This window comes from Podarcis bocagei, assembly GCF_964188305.1.
Source record: "Podarcis bocagei genome assembly, chromosome: 7".
Lineage (NCBI taxonomy): Eukaryota > Metazoa > Chordata > Lepidosauria > Squamata > Lacertidae > Podarcis > Podarcis bocagei.
In genome coordinates, this window is record NC_138132.1 from 52,140,213 (window position 1) to 52,158,165 (window position 17,953).

The 17,953-nt window shown below is 49.8% G+C and overlaps 1 protein-coding gene across 2 annotated transcripts in view; it reads right to left on the reverse strand.

Moving 5' to 3' along the window:
• The window catches only part of PIEZO1 (piezo type mechanosensitive ion channel component 1 (Er blood group)), a 112,312-nt gene that overhangs the window by 6,343 nt on the left and 88,016 nt on the right, over positions 1 to 17,953 (reverse strand). Inside the window, exons 26-43 of one of the 2 annotated variants that reach the window (XM_081201095.1) lie at positions 17,834 to 17,930; positions 16,471 to 16,639; positions 15,760 to 15,849; positions 14,858 to 14,946; positions 13,931 to 14,002; positions 12,212 to 12,328; positions 10,603 to 10,703; positions 9,871 to 9,964; positions 9,567 to 9,692; positions 8,809 to 8,981; positions 8,600 to 8,721; positions 7,734 to 7,922; positions 6,144 to 6,402; positions 4,800 to 4,988; positions 3,468 to 3,714; positions 3,046 to 3,157; positions 1,180 to 1,327; positions 322 to 536 (exon numbers count right to left, since the gene is read on the reverse strand). In XM_081201095.1, the coding sequence (XP_081057221.1) occupies positions 322 to 536; positions 1,180 to 1,327; positions 3,046 to 3,157; positions 3,468 to 3,714; positions 4,800 to 4,988; positions 6,144 to 6,402; positions 7,734 to 7,922; positions 8,600 to 8,721; positions 8,809 to 8,981; positions 9,567 to 9,692; positions 9,871 to 9,964; positions 10,603 to 10,703; positions 12,212 to 12,328; positions 13,931 to 14,002; positions 14,858 to 14,946; positions 15,760 to 15,849; positions 16,471 to 16,639; positions 17,834 to 17,930 (2,609 nt within the window). The remainder of the gene's footprint in view (positions 1 to 321; positions 537 to 1,179; positions 1,328 to 3,045; positions 3,158 to 3,467; positions 3,715 to 4,799; positions 4,989 to 6,143; positions 6,403 to 7,733; positions 7,923 to 8,599; positions 8,722 to 8,808; positions 8,982 to 9,566; positions 9,693 to 9,870; positions 9,965 to 10,602; positions 10,704 to 12,211; positions 12,329 to 13,930; positions 14,003 to 14,857; positions 14,947 to 15,759; positions 15,850 to 16,470; positions 16,640 to 17,833; positions 17,931 to 17,953) is intronic. The other variant, XM_081201096.1, reaches the window with a different exon arrangement.

Consider the following 17,953-nt stretch of genomic DNA (forward strand, 5'->3'; position numbering starts at 1 on the left):
AGCCTTTGCTTAAAAGTTAAGTTGACTGCCAGCTTCCAGGTTTTTGCAGTTTCTAGATGAGCAGCCAGTAACGTGAAGAATTTTAATGCTTTGTGTACGTACTACTCATTGCCCCTCCATATATTAACTAATTGTGTAGCAAGACTCGTTGCAGCATTAATTTCATTAAATATCAAAATGCAATTTGCAGCTAGGGTCTGGTCCTTCTTCTGCCCACAGGTTTGGTAGAGGTCTGGGGCTGTGCCTGTACTGTGAATATATATAGCATATCATTCTATTAATACATAACATAACAGGCAGACAGATAGCTAGGCCAGGTACCTCTCAGTGACTGCAGGCAAGATGAAGAACATCCAAACGTGGATGCCAAAGACCAGGAAGACCTGGAAGACTAGCTTGCCCAAGACGCTCTTGCGGAGGTAGAGAGCCCGGTCGATGACCATGGTGGAGAACTGAATGAGCAGCATCACCAGGAAGGCCTGCGGCACCTGGTCGTCTGAGAGGGAGGAAGTGATGTCGGCCGCAGCAGAGTGTTTCTGGGGAGAAAGGGAAGCCTGTGCTGGGAGGTGTTTGGCAGATTGGCAGGAGGAAGGGAATACCTCTTGCCCGGGCGGCTGTCCTCCAGATCTGCCCCAGGATATGGAGGGCAACACTTGCTTGGGGATCCCCAAGCACAGGTAAAAGGTAAAGGGACCCCTCACCATTAGGTCCAGTTGTGACCGACTCTGGGGTTGCGGCACTCATCTCGCTTTATTGGCCGAGGGAGCCGGCGTACAGCTTCCAGGTTATGTGGCCAGCATGACTAAGCCGCTTCTGGCGAACCAGAGCAGCACATGGAAACGCCGTTTACCTTCCCGCCAGAGTGGTACCTATTTATCTACTTGCACTTTGATGTGCTTTCGAACTGCTAGGTTGGCAGGAGCAGGGACCGAGCAACGGGAGCTCACCCCGTCACGGGAATTCAAACCATTGATCTTCTGATCGGCAAGTCCTAGGCTCTGTGGTTTAACCCACAGCGCCACCCAAGCACAGAGTCACATCCAAATTAGAACAGACCCATTGAAATGCTTGGACCTGAGTTGGTCGTGCCCATTGATTTTACTCTGCAAATTACCATGTCTGTTGGAGGCACTGTGTGAATTAAGTTTGCTAACAAATAACTGTGATGGTCCCACTTACCCCAAAAGCCCAGAAACCAAAGATGATGATGATGAAGTCGACCACATCAGCAAGGAACATGAGGGCATAGACATCGGTGGCAGCACGGTATTTGCTGTGCAAAATGTCCTGGAAGAACCGCTGCAGTGGTTGGAACATGTGCTCTGCTCTGGAGGGAGAGGGAGGCGGGGAGGATAAGGTGTAGGGCTGAGGCCTTTGCCACTTGCCACTTAATGCAGAACCACCCCTAATCCAGAACCAAATCATCTGCATGAATATCAGGAAGGGATATAGCTTTCCACATGCAGAAAATGTCAGGCCAAGTCCTTGGCATCTCCAGGAAAGACTGGGACAGACTCCAGAAAACCCAGAGTCACTGCCAGTCAGTGCAGACATTACTGAGCTTGATGGATCAATGGCCTGACTCAGTATAAGGCAGCATCCTGTGCTCCTAAGAATGGTAAGGCTAGGTTTATTGAATTTATGTATTGCTTCACACACACACCCCTGAAGCAAGGAAAATATGAAGTAATAAAATCACATTAAATTATTAAAACCAAATTGTACCATAGCTAGGGTTTCAAAAAGTGAAAATCTGAACACAATAATTGAGCATTTTTGGCAAAATCATAAAAAAAAGTTGTTGAGCTATTTTAAAAGGAAAATCACTTCCGACATGGGTTGCCATACGTCTGGATTTTCCTGGGTGTTTTTAGCGATTTTCGCTGGGACGCTACTTTGGCCACAATATTCTGGCGATGTCTGGGAAATTCTGGACATATGCCAACCCTACCATAGCAGAACCACATGCTTAGCAAGCAGAAGGTTCCCAGGCTCACTCCTTGGCATCTCCAGTATGCCAAGGATTGTGGAACAGTGGTGGGGAAGACCGTTTTCTGCCTGAGACCCTGGAGAGAAACAACTAGATTTGGGACAGATGGTGTTAGATGGAAGAGGCTTGCTCAACGTTAGATAGCCATGTGGGTGGTGGAAAGGGCAGGTGGAGCAAGCAAAAGGTCCCAGGTTTTATCCCAGGAACGTCCAGGTAAAAGGACCCCAGGAAGCATTAAGTGATGAGAAAGACCCCGGAAATCAGCCTGGAGAGCCATTGCCCAGCATTAGAAGAGGCCTGCTAGATTAGGCGCAAGGAGGCCCATTGAATCCAGAATCCTGTTCTCAGAGTCACCAACTAGATGCCCCAATGGGAAATCCACAAGGAAGGCTGATATTATTCAGTGGAGGTAGAGCATAGCCACCACAGCTAGTTGCCCATCTGGTCCAGCATTCTCTTGTTACCGTGGCCACCCAGATGCTTGTGAGAAACCTTCAAGCAGGACCTGAGAAGAACAGCACTTCCCCCCTCCCCCTGGTGATTTCCCAGCAGTTGGCAATCAGAGGCTTACTGCGTCCAACTGTGGAGGTAGAACATCATTATGAATATATTGCTTTTCAAGAAGAAATGCCAAGGCGGTGTACGAACAACAGAAAAATAGCAAGAATAAAACCAGCTATAAAAATGCAACTACCCACAATTAAAAATGCATAATAGAACAACTACATTTAAACGTCCCTAATTAAAATGTATAATTAACAAGCCCAATAAAAGAGCAAAATGGTGAAAACAACCATCAAGGCATGACATTCAAGTGGCTAGTAGCCATTGACAGCTTTATTCATCAATTTTGGCCAATCCTCTTTTAAACCCATCCAAGTGGCTATAAAATTAGAGGGAAGAATGCTGAGTCAGATGGAGAAAGAGGCTGCCCTGGCATTTGGCAGCTTTTCACGTTCATTTGCTCCATGTGGCAACCTGCCTCCTGGAGGGGAGAGCCCGTTCCAAGCCCATTGCCCCCAGCCCCGTCCCCAAAAGTCCTCATCGTCACTTACGCAGAGACGAAGAAGTTCTTCACTCTCAGTCCAGCAGCCTTCAACTTCTCCTTGGATGGACTGGACTTCTTGTCCTTTTGCTTCGGATCCTGCTCCTCTCCCTGCTGCTCCTCTGAGGTTGGAAACAGAAGGGGCAGGGGAATAAGCAAGCATTGGCCTCACCTCCTTGCTTCAGTGTCAGCCTGATATGGCCTAAAAAGACCCCCTCCTCTTCCCTGCATCCCACCACAATCTCAGGAGGTTTTCTTTATCTGGTCTGACTTCTGCAGACCAGCTTTAATCTGTGAGCTGCAAGCAGGTCTTGAAACGCTTGACAAGGTAGTTTAGATATGTATTTTTGATGCAGTGATGCTCCCAGACCTGGGGAGGCTGGAAACAAGCATTCCTAAAGGAGTAAGCATAGGTGTCGTCCCCCCACCTACCTTCCTCTCCCTGCTCTTTCAGAGCCTTGCTCCTTTTCTTCTTCTTCTCCTTTTTCTTCCGGAACCGTGAGCGGATTCCCTTGGGCACCTCGGGCTCCGCCTCCTGATCCACCACGGTTTCTGCCCCAACGTCGGCTTCCACCGAAGTCTCAGCCCCCTCTTTGCTCTCGGTGGAAGCCACAGGCTCTGCTGCTTCAAGAGAATGTTTGGCCAGGACCTCTTCCTCGTGATCCCACAGCCCGTAGCTCTGTCAAAGAGGACAGGCAGGCAGGTAAGTTCAGAAAGGGTTTGGGAAGCAGAAACCAACATCAAGCAGCGGGCCTATTTATTTTATTTACTTTATTTACAAACCACTTCATCTAAGCTGTTTACCTAAAATGGCACAAAATAGCCATTAAAGGTTAACAATAAAAACATATTTTAGAAAACAGAAGACATAATAAAATTATAAAAATATAAATAAAATTAATACATTTTAAAAATAAATGTGCACAATAAAATAAAAGTTTTTAGCTACTGCAGCAAACAGTGTAAGGACTGCACCTGCCTAATATCATGCAATGACAACTCCCATCACCCCTGACTATCAGCCTGATGGGAGTTGGAGTCCATCAGCTTCAAGAAGGCACTATGCTGTCCACCCCAGGACTCAGGTCTCACACTACACTCAACTCCATACCAAGCCTGGTAGAAACAAGCTTTCCCTGCATCTGTTGCTATAGCTACCAGGGACTGCCCAGGTACCACTTTCTGCAACAGGCTACTCCAGGTTCATCCTACAGCTTTCCCAGGTTAGTCAGAGGGGGCTGGCTTCTAGTCAAGAAGTAACTATTTGTATACAAATTGCTTAATAGTTTGGGCCAGTTTACTTGTGGGACATTTTGAATGCTGTCACACTCTAATCTTTTTGCTCCCTGTGGTTGAATTTAATTACAATCATACCTTGGTTGTCAAACGGAATCCGTTCAGGAAGTCCGTTCGACTTCCGAAAACGTTCGACAACCAAGGTGTGGCTTCCAATTGGTTGCAGGAGCTTCTTGCACTCAATTGGAAGCTGCAGAAGCCCTGTCAGACATTCGGGTTCCAAAGAACGTTCGCAAACTGGAACACTCATTCCTGGGTTTGCGGCGTTTGGGAGCCAAAACATTTGGCTTCCAAGGTACGACTGTATTGTTGAATGTTTTAAAAAGCCTGGTTTTAACAGTCTTTCATTGACAACTTCAGTGTTTCAAAATAAAACATTTTATTTGTAGATTGCTTCAAGGTTTCATTACAATAAAGCAGCATGCACGTGAAACGGTCTCAAATGGAGGGTCCCAGGCTCCCTCTTACCAGGAGCAAGGACCGGTGGAAGAAGAGAGCCATCAGCTGGATCAGGTCGTACTTGATGTAGTTGTCCGTTTTCTCCAGGCCCAGGATGCGTGGTGCGAAAAAGGGCTTGCTCTCGTAGCGCACCAGGGTGGTATAGCTATTCCAGGGGAAGAAGCCGAACTGGAAGAGGTATTTCACCACCACCATCACCTGTGCGGGGAGATGGCAGGGGAGGATCAGAACCAGGCTAGCCAGGGGGACGTTCCTGGCACCTCATGGCAGCAGAACAGTCGCAAGGCTTAAGAATGCTTACCACAACGTCACACGCCGCCAGCCGCCCAAACCTACACAGATATATATGTCAACAGTCTTTCAGTATAGGTCCAAAAACATCAACCTCCTAGGCTGATTGACATTGGTTTGAACCAAACCAAAATCTGCCCGTTCCTCGCTTGTAAGCACTTCTACTTTCTGTATACAAAAGCCCAGGTACCCTTGTTAACTTGAAACTAATATTGCAGACCAGGGCTGGGGAGACTCTAGCCCAGTGTTTCCCAGTCTTGGGTATCCAGCTGTTTTTGGACTACAACTCCCATCATCCCTAGCTGGCAAGACCAGTAGTCAGGGGTGATGGGAATTGTAGTCCGAAAACAGCTTGAGACCAAAGGTGGGGAAACAGTGCTCTAGCCCCAGGTTCAAATGTGCCCCCCCCAGCAACCTTTCTATCTGACCCTCAGGACTCTGCCCAGCCATGCATCCCTCTCCCAAGGTACTCTGCTCACTGACCTTGCTTCACCCCCTTGCTTGAGTGTTTTTGCCTGGCTGGAATGCATCTTTGAACTCTGATACAGCCTCTCGCTTGCCCTGACAGAGGACAGAGGTGTGTGTGTGTGTGTGTGTGTGTGTGTGTGTGTGTGTAGAAAATGGCTCCACCCACTCTGGCATGTGGCCCCTGGAAGGCTGTCCAGAAGCGAATGCGGCCCTCGGGCTGAAAAAGGTTCCTCATCCTGAACTCACTAGCAGGTTTTGAATAATCATTTACAATTAGCAAAAATTATATAATTTACAAGCTATTTTTTTAAAAAAAAAGGAGTGAAAAAGGTACTATGCAGGAAATGATATTATTGTGAAATAAACCAGAGAAGGAGGTTGAGGGAAGTCGGGGAGGAATGGGGAAATTTTGAAATTGTGAAAAATATTAATTGTTATGATGTAATATGGGGGGAAATGGAAAATTAATATAAAAAAATTAGAAAAAGTTTCTCCACCCCTTTTGTGGGCAATTATTAGGAGGAAAGTTTTCATGTTCATCATCTCACTTCTACAAGACAAAGGGGAGTCTCACAAGGATTTTGGGGGCCCCACCTCTGTGTAGACGATTGCTGTCATCCAGAAGCGCTTGCTGGGCCGCGGGATGGACAGCATAGCCCACAGGAAGACCAGAATGGGCAGGACCAGCGAGATGACGGAGGCCGTCACCATGTTGTTGAGGATGATGATGAAGTAGCAGAGCAGGTCCGAGTGTCCGGCCACAAAGTGGTAGCAGGCCAGCAGCAGCTGCAGAAAGCGGTTCTGCGAGTGGTAGAAGCGCTCAGACTCCTCCAGCTCCTCGAAGGAGACGTGTCTGGAAAGCACGAACGGGAGAGAGAGGAGGAGAGAGAGTCAGTCAGGCTGAGCCAAAAGGGAAAGCAGCCCCACCTGTGCTGTGTCTGCCTGCCTCGTCACCTGCCCATAGCCAAAGAGGTAACCCGTTTCTGCCACCCTTGATTAAAACAAACATCTTCCAGATTGTAATACATATATATGCCCACTAACTCTGCATTCTCCCATCTGCAAAATGTATTCCCGTTGGCAAAACTTGCATCAGCTGGCAAATTTATTATTTGCCCAAGTATGGTGCAGGGGTTAACAAGCATTGGCAGTAGGACCTTGGAGACCAGGGTTCAAATCCCCACTTGGCCATGAACCCCGCTGGGTGAACTTGGGCCTCTCAGCCTAGCCTACCTCTCAGGGTTGTTGTGAGGATACGATGTGAAGGAGGAGGGCCACACATGCTACCTTGAGCTCCTCAGAGAAAGGGGGGATAGAAAGGTAATAAACACTTACTTTATTTTTGTTTAGGAGCTCAAGAAGGTGCTTTATACCCAACCAGACACTTTGTCCATCCCACTCCAGGCTTCCCTCCAGATGGTTTGGATGACAACTCCCATCAGCCCCAGCATTCTGTGCCTGGAGGATATTGGGGTTGATAGGAGCCCTAGTCCAAAGCAGGTGGAGCATAGTAGATGGGGGAAGGCCAATCGAGCCTATTGTGCCTACTCTGACAGGCAGCAGCTCCCCAGGGTTTCAGATAGGGGCCTTTCCTATCCCTACCTGGAGATGTCCGGAATCACGCCAGGGACACTTGCCTTTGCTTTACATGATCTACAGCCCTTTCTCCTGAAAGTGATCCATGCAAACAATTTTCATTCTTCCAACCTCCCTGAGCACCTGCCTCATGGGGTGGGGAACCACAGGCCTGGGTGTGTGTGAATGTGGCCGTCCAGGCCTCTTTATCTGGTCCCCAGGACTCTCCCCAGACTGCATTCTTCAATGGCCCAGATATACACACTCTCCCTGAGTGCTTTGACTGGCTGGAATGTTTCCTTGAACTGCGATAACAGCTCTTGCTTGCTTGGAAGAAGGACTGAGAGATGGTAGAAACCCACAGAAAGGCTGGAAAGTAGCCTACTGCCCAGAGGTAAGAGCCACACCCATTTCTCCACCCACTTTTGCCAATGGCCACGCCCACCACTGACATATGACCCCACCCCTGCGGAAGACTGACTACGAGGAAATGCTGCATCCTTCAGGCTGAGAATGGTTCTCTGCCCCTTCCCTGCCCTATACCCACAAAGCTTTGCATATTTACCCACAAAGCCTTGAGCCAAAATAGGCGAACAGCCCCAGTAGTACCTGCTCAGCAGCAGCTCGCTGGCTGTGCGTGGCCGTGCCTTGGAGTAAGTCAGCAGCTCCTGGGAGTTGCTGGGAGGGAGCCTCACGTCGTCCGGGAAGCCCATGGCAGGGATCTGCTCCTCACTGCCGCTTCGGGTGTCGTAGCCAGTGGTGTTATTGCTAAGCACCTCTGCTCCTTCGCACCCACTGCTTGGGGGCGGGGGGAGAAAGAGGGCAGAAAAAGAAAGTCATGCACCAGCTCCAAAACAGAGTGTATAAATGTCCCCACTTTGTGTTAAATCTTTCTAGGAAAACGCCAACAGACATTAAAAACAAACAGACATAATAAAACAAGAAAAAATACAGGTAAAGGCAACTTTTCTTTAGTTATAGAATACATAATAAAATGGCATATCTGGACAGGCTTAACTTAAACAAAAGTGGGGAAAGGGTTTAGCAGGAGTCAAAAACAGTATAGCGAAAACACTTTAATATTAATATTTGGGAAATAAAAACAAGGCCGATGGGAGTTCTAGTCCAAAGTTGCTGGATGGCACCATGCTGTGGAAGGTGGACCAATGAAGAGAGATTTGGGGGGGGGGACACTCAGGTTCAAGCCCCCACCTCCAGAATGGGGCCTTCCTAAATATACTTCATCCCATCTGTTTTAGGCTGTGGTTATAGAAGAGAAGGCAGCCCGTACATGTCCAGGGGCACTCTTCTCTCCACTGTTGAGCCCACCCAATTCCGGTGCACCAAATGCAGGCTGAGGAGCAGCCCCTTGCTTGAATTACATGCCATTAAGCTCCCACAAACTCCACTTGGGGTGGAGGGAGGGGCCCCACACAGACCCCCCCCCCAGCAGCCCTCTGCCCCTATGCACCTGCCTGGAAGCCATGCTGTCTGGAGACTCTGCCGCCGTACCCGGCAAGGCGGTGTCCTCTGAGGTATTATCTGTCGCTGCTGGTTTGTACAGCCTGTCCAGGACGCTCCTCTGAACCTCGCCCACCTGCAAAGTTTTACACGCCATCACCAAGTGGATCATACCTCACCCCTTTCCTCCCTCCTTCCAAAAGACGTACCAAGCTAGGCCTACCTGATCCAGCTGTTGCGTGAGGACGAATCTCTCCAGTCCCAACACGGCAGACAGCTGTTCGTGCTCCTTGGTAAAGGCCCGTAGCCACTGTGTGAGCCCATCCACCGTGGCCTGGCACAGCACCCACAGGAAACCCAGAACGTTCAGCACCCGCTGCACCACGTTGCTCTTCTCTGCATAAAAGGAGAGCCTGGTCGAAGGAGGCCAAATGTCCATCGAGACCGCCATCTCTGATCCCTGCAGTGGGTAACCAGTTTCCCCGACACCATGGTCTCTGGGAAAATATCCCTAACCCAACTACTGCTTCCTAGCAACCAGGGCCGGCCCTACTGTTGGGCAGCAGATACTGAGGGAGAAAGAGCTGCAGCATTTTTGTACACACTGCTTGGCTGGATAACTGCAAAATTCTGAGATGTGCAAATTTCTAAGGCTAAAACTCTATTTTGGTTCAGAACCATTAGGCAGGGTGAGTTTAAAATGCCATTCCTCGTCGCTATAGCAGCAACCAGAGTGGCCATACCATTAGGCAACAGATGCTGAGGGACAATAAATTACAGCAAGGTGCTGGAAGGGCAGGACTGTGTGGGTCATGCAGTCTACACCTCACTCCTTGTGCTCCCCCCTCCCAAGTTTTCCATTGCATCTGTGAAACAGGAAAATGAATCCTCTGCTGCGCTTCTTGCAGATGAATGTGGCTCAAAGGCAGCCCAGTACACAGGGGATGCCCTACCTGAGTGTAGTCCCACTGAGCAAGGTACCTGGAGCAGCCTCTTCTTCCTCTTCCTCTTCTTCTTCCTCCTCCTCTTCTTCTTCCCCCTCTTCCCCTTTGCTGCTGGCCCTGTCTGCCATTTCACCTCGCTGGGATTCCCCTTTGGTTAAGTCACCTGCAAGGCACAGATACGGTCACACCCTCCCGCCTGGTCTGGCTACCCCAGTGCTCATCAGAGCCGGGCCTCCTGCCAATGTGGACCAAGAGGCCCAGGCATCGGGGTCAACTTGAGAGGGGCCACCTCCGCCCAGCCCAGTCGGAAAGGAGAGGAGAGAGGGCACAGGAAGACCTGCCTTCTGCCTGCTCCACCTTTCGCTGCTCCTTCTCCTGACGCTGCCGCTCACGCAGTGCAGACTTGGCGTTGGTCACCCAGGCCTGGTAAGCCAGCTGCAAACAAAGCGACAAAATGCATAAACGAGAAAGCAGGAAGGAAGAAAAGGCACGACTCTGAGCTGGAATGCAAGGCAACCTCATATCAATGCAGCCTCCATCAAAAGATGTCCGAGAGGTTGAAGGCGCAACTAAAAGCCACACCAGGTTAATGTTGATGGCAGGCACCCAGCAGCACCCCAATGTCTTGGGAGTCATTCAGTGTTCCCTGGCACTTCGCCTTGTAACATATTTCCACTGCGTGTGGTATGTGAAAGAAAGGGCTCATCCACACTTCTGCAGAAAACCAAACAGACCCCCCCCCCCGATTCAGCAATAAACAGCGGGTTTTCCCGGGAAAAGCAGAGGGACAAAAGAAGAACTTCTTGGACCCATGTATCTTGGGAGAAACGGAAGTGTGGGTGAACTGAAAGTAGCTTCCCATGAGTACTTTGGGGCATGCACAGAGTGCTCATTAGTGAGTAATTGCAGTTGGAGTGACCCGTGAAGGATGGGAGTGGGGAAAGCCTGCCTCCAGGCAGTGGGGCGAGCACATCGCGGGGTGCCTTCTTGTCACCCCCCAGACATGGCACCCAGGGCGCACCGCCCCCCTGCCCCCCCTTGCGACGCCACTGCTTCTGCTCCCAACTTCTCACCTGGAATGCGCTCTGTTTCGGGGGCTTCTGATCCTCCAAGACCGACTCCTCATCCTCCTCACTGTCCGTCTCAAACAAGAAATAATCTCCCGAGTGCAGCACTGGAATCCAAAAAGACCCCACCATTAGGAAGTTCCCTTGTTTGCCCCCCACCCTGCAGACATGCAGAAAAAGAGCCCAAGAGCCCAAGTGCGACTTAAAAGACAGCTAAAAGAAGGGCACATAGAGAGGAGAACCGGTTCATTGCCCCTAGTAAAAAAGGCAAGAAGGAAGGAGCATGCAAAGAGTCTGCCTGGCTGAACACTGCCTGGCTGAACACTGGGTCCACCAAAGGCCAATGATCTGGTCTGATGCCGAGACAGGCACTACCTCCCTATAACAGAACAGGGTACAGATTGGCTCAGTGACACAAGCCTGGTCTGCCCCAATGCCACCAGGGGCGCCAGAGCATCCTCTGGAAGCAGAGATCAGGATGCAAACACTGGACAAGAGATCCTGGAAATGGTCAGCTACTTTCAGGTCATCTGCAGAGGCCTTTCGTCAAGTGAGGGCAGTAGGAGTGGCCTTTCTCCTTAGTGCAACACTCTGCCTCTGAAATGTGCTTCCAAGCTCCATGCACCTGCTGCATGGCCTTATGAGCTGAAGGCATTAGGTAAAAAACAACAACATTTTATTTATCTGCCCAGGCTTTTGAATTTGGGTTTGCATTACTTCATGAAGTCATGTTTTATACCAGGGGTGGCTATTTGTTTTTGGCTCAAGAGCTGCAGTCACCTGCAGGCTAATGGTGAGTATGGTAAAAAAAAATGGGTTTGCTCACCCCCCCACTCACAGGACACAAAGTGCAGAGCAGCTGAGCAGGGAGGCTATTCTACACCAGGTTCCTGGGGTAGACAGAGAGTTGAAATCTCTGTCTGCTCTGGTGCCATGCCACTCCTGCTGCCACGGCCAAAATTATTTGAAGGGACTTGAAGAACCAGGAAAATTTCCTTTTCAGTGGAGAGGAACTCAGGCCCCTGGGCCCACAAAATAGCCACCTCTGTTTTCTGCTGCCGTTAGCTTTTGGGATTTCATGCTTTATACAGGTTTCTACCTAGTTTTAGCAATCATATCAACCATATGTTTATTCCTTTGTGTTAGTTTTTGGTTTGCAATCCATCTTGAAAAAAGGTGGGGATTACAAATTATATTATTATTATTAATAATAATAATTAGATTTATATACCATACTTCATCATTAGATCTCAGGGCAGTTCACAAAATGTAACACACACACACACACACACACACACACACACACACACACAAAAGCCTTGCTCCCTCCTCTTCGCTTTCGTTATATGCTGGTCCCCCATTGCAATGAAATCAAAATACAACTCCACAACTCTCACACTACATTTTCTTGGGTGGCTGCAATTATAAAGTGCAGATACCCACAGAAGAATCAAGGAGGGGGACACCAGCTTGTGGCAGCGATTCCCATTCTGAAGAGGGCTGACAAGCCAGGAGGGAGCAGGAATTTGGGTGCTTCAACACGACAACAGCACGGGCAGCACACACTGCTGCTGCTACTACTAGTCCTGGGTTGCTTGGTTCATGCGGACGTTACCACTGTAATGCCCCCTCGTCCCTACAGTGCGTCTGTCCACCCTAGAGGGAGCAGCTACTTCCTTGCTGGAAAGCAGAGCAGGCGATTCTGGGCTCCCCTCTACTGAGCGCGGTCCTCCTTGTTGAAGCGAGCCAGGAAAAAAGCAGAAAAGGTCATCCTGAACCATTGTGCACTTGGGTGGTGAAATGATGGCATGGTCTGCTAACAGCCACTGCACAAGCGTGTGATGTTCTTCTCTGGCACTTGTTCATGCAAACGCTGCCGCTGATCTGAACCACTCTGCACATAAGGTGACGTGCCTGCCAAAATGCAGGAAGCTGACTTATGCTGAGGAAGCCCACTGGTCCATCGAGCTCAGTATCGCTTAGACTGCCGGGAAGCGGCTCCCCAGCTTTTACCAAAGTGGTCTTCCCCTTTCTTATTGTCTTCCCCACCCGTGCAAAGCATGTGCTCTTCTCCCCCCCCCCAAACTACGAACCATCTGCAATGGAGGATGGGGTGTGCATTTTCTGTCCACAGTGCATACACATCTCTCAGATTTCGGCAGGACTTGTGCAGGAAAATATTCCAGCGGATTTTGTCAGGTGTGTCCATTTCTCACTGTGCAGGTCTTGATACCTCTTCCTTGGGAAGCTGCTTTACACAGAATCAGACCATGGGCTCCACCTAGCTCGGTATTGTCTACACTGGGATGCTGGGATATGAACCCGACACCTTTGGCATGCAGCACAAATGCTCTGCCACTGGGCTACAGTCCCTCCCGTTCCTCAGTTCAGCAGCCCTTTGCAGATGGGAAATTTGTTGCTTTCATACCTAACAACTGTAAGTAATCCTGGTGTTTTTATAGTTCCTATCTATCTATCTATCTATCTATCTATCTATCTATCTATCTATCTATCTATCTATCTACCTATCTATCTATCATCTATCTATCTATCTATGATCTATCTATCTATGGCTATTTGTAGATTTATTTTGTGGTTTTATCTTTTATTGTACATCACACCCTAGCATCCTTTAGGAGAGAGGGTGATTCAGGAATTCAGCAAAATACATAAAAGCATTAGCTGGTCCTGGACTTTGGAAAGGGAAGCCTGACCACTGGGAGAACCCAAAAACCTTGGAAACCACAAAGCTGGGGAGAATAACCGAATATCCATAAAGGTTCAAGGAATCTTGAGATTTTTTCTTTTTCTTTTGCACAATCTTCTGGCAGAGGGATGCTTGCACCTATGGTGTTTCTTGGGCAGGGTTAGGAACATAAGATATAAGCTGCTTTATACGGAATCAGAGCATTGGTCTACCCGGCTCAGTATTGTCTGCACTGACTGGCAGCAGCTCTCCAGGGTTTCAGGCAGGGGACATTCCCTGGAGATGCCAGGACCTTCTGTATGAAAAGCAGGTCTCTATAACTGAGCTACAGTTCCCTTTCATGGTGAAGAGAACCGGGGGAGAAAGATCTGAGAAACCCAGAGAAGTATCAAGTCAGTGCAGAGCAGAGCATGCACGAGAGGGGGCTGGACAAGGAGCCCACAGAGGAATGAGAGAGAGAGAAAACCCAGATGAGAGGCGTGCAGAATGGAAGTGCTAGATACCAACCACCTGGGTGGGTTTGCGTTAGTGATGACCCCCCACCAGCAGAGTTAGAGGTGCCTTAGAGCAAGATGAGGTGATGTTAGGATGCCCATCGAGCCCTTCCAGACCAGGCCTGGGCAGTACCTGTGGCATGATCCAGCCAGGGGCGCCACCACTGCTTCCTCTGGTGGGAAGCCTCCTTCTTGGTCCCTGCCTCTGTGGAACAGGGCACAAGGAAGCATGAGGGACGGGCCAAGGACCCCCACCCTGCGTGTTGCTGCCAGCTCAGACGAGGGCAGCTGGTGACCTCTGAAGGCAAAGAAATGCTCTCCTCTGAACCCACAAGGCTAGGCAGGGGCAGGAGGGCAGACTTGGCCAGGGTAAGATGGGCAGCCCCTAATGCTGCTCAAGAACGCAGGCAAGCAGAAGCCTGTCAGCCTCAGTGGGGTCCCATCAGTCCCAAGTGCAGTACGGAAGAGGCCCACCGCACAGGGCTGTTTGGGAGCACTGCAGGGGGTTCTACTAGATGACCCTTGGGGTCCCTTCCAACTCTACAATTCTATGATAGGGTATGAACAGTAAAGATAATACTGCACTTTGAAAATTCAGTGTCAAAATGTAGTTAGAGGATGAGAAAGACACTTTGCTGGAGGAGCAATGTTGAGAGAGAAACCAAGAACTGTAAGACACACAGTCCAGTCCCCCATCTAGCCTCCGTTCCTAAACCCCGGCATTTGGGTGTTGAAAATTATGTTGCCTCCAAAAAGTGGAGCCCACCTGACTGAGGATGAAATACTATTTGTATTAATTAGGGAATATCCTGTGGCAGTGAACAGGTTGGCAATGTGTCTGTGGGAAGATGAAGGCTCCACACAGTCATGGAAGGTCACAGGGAAACCAGGGTCAAACTGGGTGTCTAATCATGAGTGTGCAGGCCAGAGAGGGCCCCAATTGACAAGGGATGGGGGTCAGGAGTTCAAAACCAGAAGAGTTCTCTGGCAAGGCTTCCAGCACTTTGAAAGCAGAACCCCACCCCACCCCATACTCCCAGCCCCAGAATCTACTTCATACCTGGGCTCTCTGTCTCCAGGGTCTCTTCTGAGTCAGCTGCAGTCTGTCCCTGGTGGTACTTTTCTTGCTTGGCCCGGATCCGCTCCATCCTGCAGGCACGTGGCAATTTCAGGAGTGTGGCCCATTGTGCCACCTCTGTCTGGTTTCCCACCCCCTATGTCTAGGTCCCATGTGATCAGAAAAGCAAGGGAGGACACCCATGTCTCAGCCCTGTTATGTCCGTTCTCCAAAATCTCTGGTCATCTCCAAGTCACTTGTGCCAGGGATCTGATCCACTCCATCTTACACAATGTTATCAAGCTCCATCCTAGGAACTTCTGCACCCCACCCCCCATTTCTGCCTTGAGATAACTTCTGGGAAAGCCAGTTGCCCAGCATCTGGTAAACAAAAATGCCCCCATCAGCGCCCCGTAAATGACTACGTTGTACCCATGCTATCTGCTGCGTAGGATTGGTTCTTAGAGTTTGACGAGAGAACAGAGAGCCTAAAATAAGCAGCCCGTGGCTGGCAGGCAAAATGTGCAATTGTTCCATCAGGAGAGTGTCCTCTTTCCTAGGCATGTTTCTTGCACTGGGTGATCAAGTACTTCAGGCAAAGGCATCTAAGACCCATCCCTTGGTGCCAAGGGAAGCTTCCTAAAAAGCCTAATTGCTGCTGGAGGGGTGGGGGCAGGAGAGGAGGGGGAGCTGGGTGGAAAGGAGGAGGCACTTGGCTTCACACCATCCCTGGTCCCAGGGCTTCAGAGCGAGGGGGTAAAACTCTTGTCTCTTGTTCCACACCTCCCAGCTGTATGAAATTCCTTGATGCCCGAGAACTGGGCTAGAAGCTGCTGAGGACTAGCATGCCCCAAGCTGCTGAACCAAGAAGACGCTTCTCCGCTCCCCCCACCCACAAAACTCACTGGCGCTTGAGCTGCACTAAGGACTTCTTTTCCGCCTGGTGGTGGAAGCTCATGCTCTTGATCATCCTGGCCTTGAAGAGAGCACAGCCCCTGTGGAGGAGAGACAAAGCGGTGGAGAATGGTTGGAGGAGACCCTCCCACTGAGGTCACGGCTGGCACCAACAACCCTTTCTTTCCAGCACCAGCCTAATTTTTTGCATTTTACTGGAACTCAGAGACATCCAGTGAAGCTGAACGTTGGAAGATACAAGACGGATAAAAGAAAGTTCTTCTTCAAGCAGTGCATTGTTAAACTGTGGAACTCACTTCCACAGGAAGCAGTGCTGGCCAGCAACTTAGATGGCTTTAAAGGAGAAGACAAATTCATGGAGGAGAAAACTACTAGCCACAATGGCTATTTTTCTACCTCCACTGTCAGAGGCAATAATGCTTCTGGAAACCACAGGAGGGGAGAGTCCTGCTCTTGTGCTTTCCGCAGGGTTTCCCCACAGGCATCTGGTTGGCCATTGTGAGAACAGGATGCTGGACCTCATGGTCCATTGGCCTGATCTAGCAGGCTCTCCTTGCATTCTTAGCTCCTCCCAGGCACCCTGCAACACTGGGGAGCAGGAAGGACACAGCTCTCAGATCAAGCCCACAGTGACCCTCCAAAGACTGTCCCTCTCCAACTGTGTGCCAGATTCCCCCTTGCCCCAGCCCTTCCACACCCACCTGGAGGCTTGCAAGGCAGAGGCCTGGAGATCCGCCACAACATGCTGGAAATAGTAGCTGAGGAAGGCCCTGCGCTGGAGGAGCAGGAAGAAGAAGCAGATGCTGTCCCAGATGATGCCAGCTTCTTCCACGGGCAGCGAACAGTCCTGGTTCTTGTCCACATCCTTGGCTGGCAAAGAAGAGGGAAGGGGTGGCTCAGCACACAGGACCTTTTTTGGCACAGAGCAACAGAGGACAGAGGGGTTGGATCCTCCCACTCCCGGCCTGAGGCGGCCAACAGGATCCTCCCTGCCACACACCCACATCCACTGATCTGTGGGAAACGTGGTTTGCTCCTCACTGTATTTTGGCTCTCCTAAATGGGAAGCCATGTTTCCCAAACCAGGAATGGGCCTCTGACGAAGAAATGGCTCCCATGCTCTCTCCCTGCTCCCACTTGCATCTTTATAGCATGAGCTGAGGAGGTTGGAGCCACTTCTTTGCATTTTGGCCAAATCAGAAGCACAGCAGAATGCAAAAGTGGGCCCTCAAGTTCAGACTGTGTGAGATTTATTGACACCCTGCCTTGTGAGGAAGGGCTGTGGCTCAGTGGGAGAGCAGCTGCTTTGCATGTAGAAGGTCCCAGGTTCAGTCTACAGCATTTCCACGTAAGGCTAGACAGGACTGAGAAAGTGGGTAGCATTTGGGCCAGCACCACGTATCTCCCAGGAGGCGAATTCCACATCCTGGCAGCTGCAACCAAAAGGGCTCTCTTCTAGCTGCCCTCCTGTCTTACCACAGCTGACCATTGGACTGAAAGCAAGGAAAGCTTTTGGAGTGGAAAATAGGTCTTGTGCAAGTTCATATGAGATAAACTGCAACAGGCAGTATATAAATAAACAAATTAACTATCTATTTTGGGAAGCTGTTGGCTTGTTGGCTCTGAATTTGGGCCCCTCTTAAGAGATTGTAGCTAAATTTTGCACGATGGTCCCTAAGTGGATTTGGATACCATTGGAGCCCATTTTTAACAGAACCTTCCCAAACTGCACTGATTTTAACCTCTGATTACAAAACTGCAGTTTTTCTTTCTTTTCACAAAATTCACAAGCAACTCCAGGTACAAGGGGACTAGTGCTTCAATCAATCAATCAATCAATCAATCAATCTGAAAGGGATGCAATTCGTAAGGGATTCAGGAAGTTTAGCATGCCAGACTTTCAGCTGACCCCCAATACTCCAGCCCACTTTACTTCAGCCCACCTTTTCCAGTTCTGTACTCCCCCCCACCAGCCTAATACAGGAAGAAGTTGTGATGAAACCCAGACAAGAGAGTGGGAGGTACCCTTGCTGTCAACCACCACCTCCCATTGCAAATACTCACGGTCGTAGTAACCCTTGACGGTGCAGGCCAGGCTGAAGAGCTGGATCACCCAGCAGAAGTTGTTTTGCATTTGCTGGACGAAGACACAGGACAGGAGCTAAGAGGAAAGAATTGCATAAA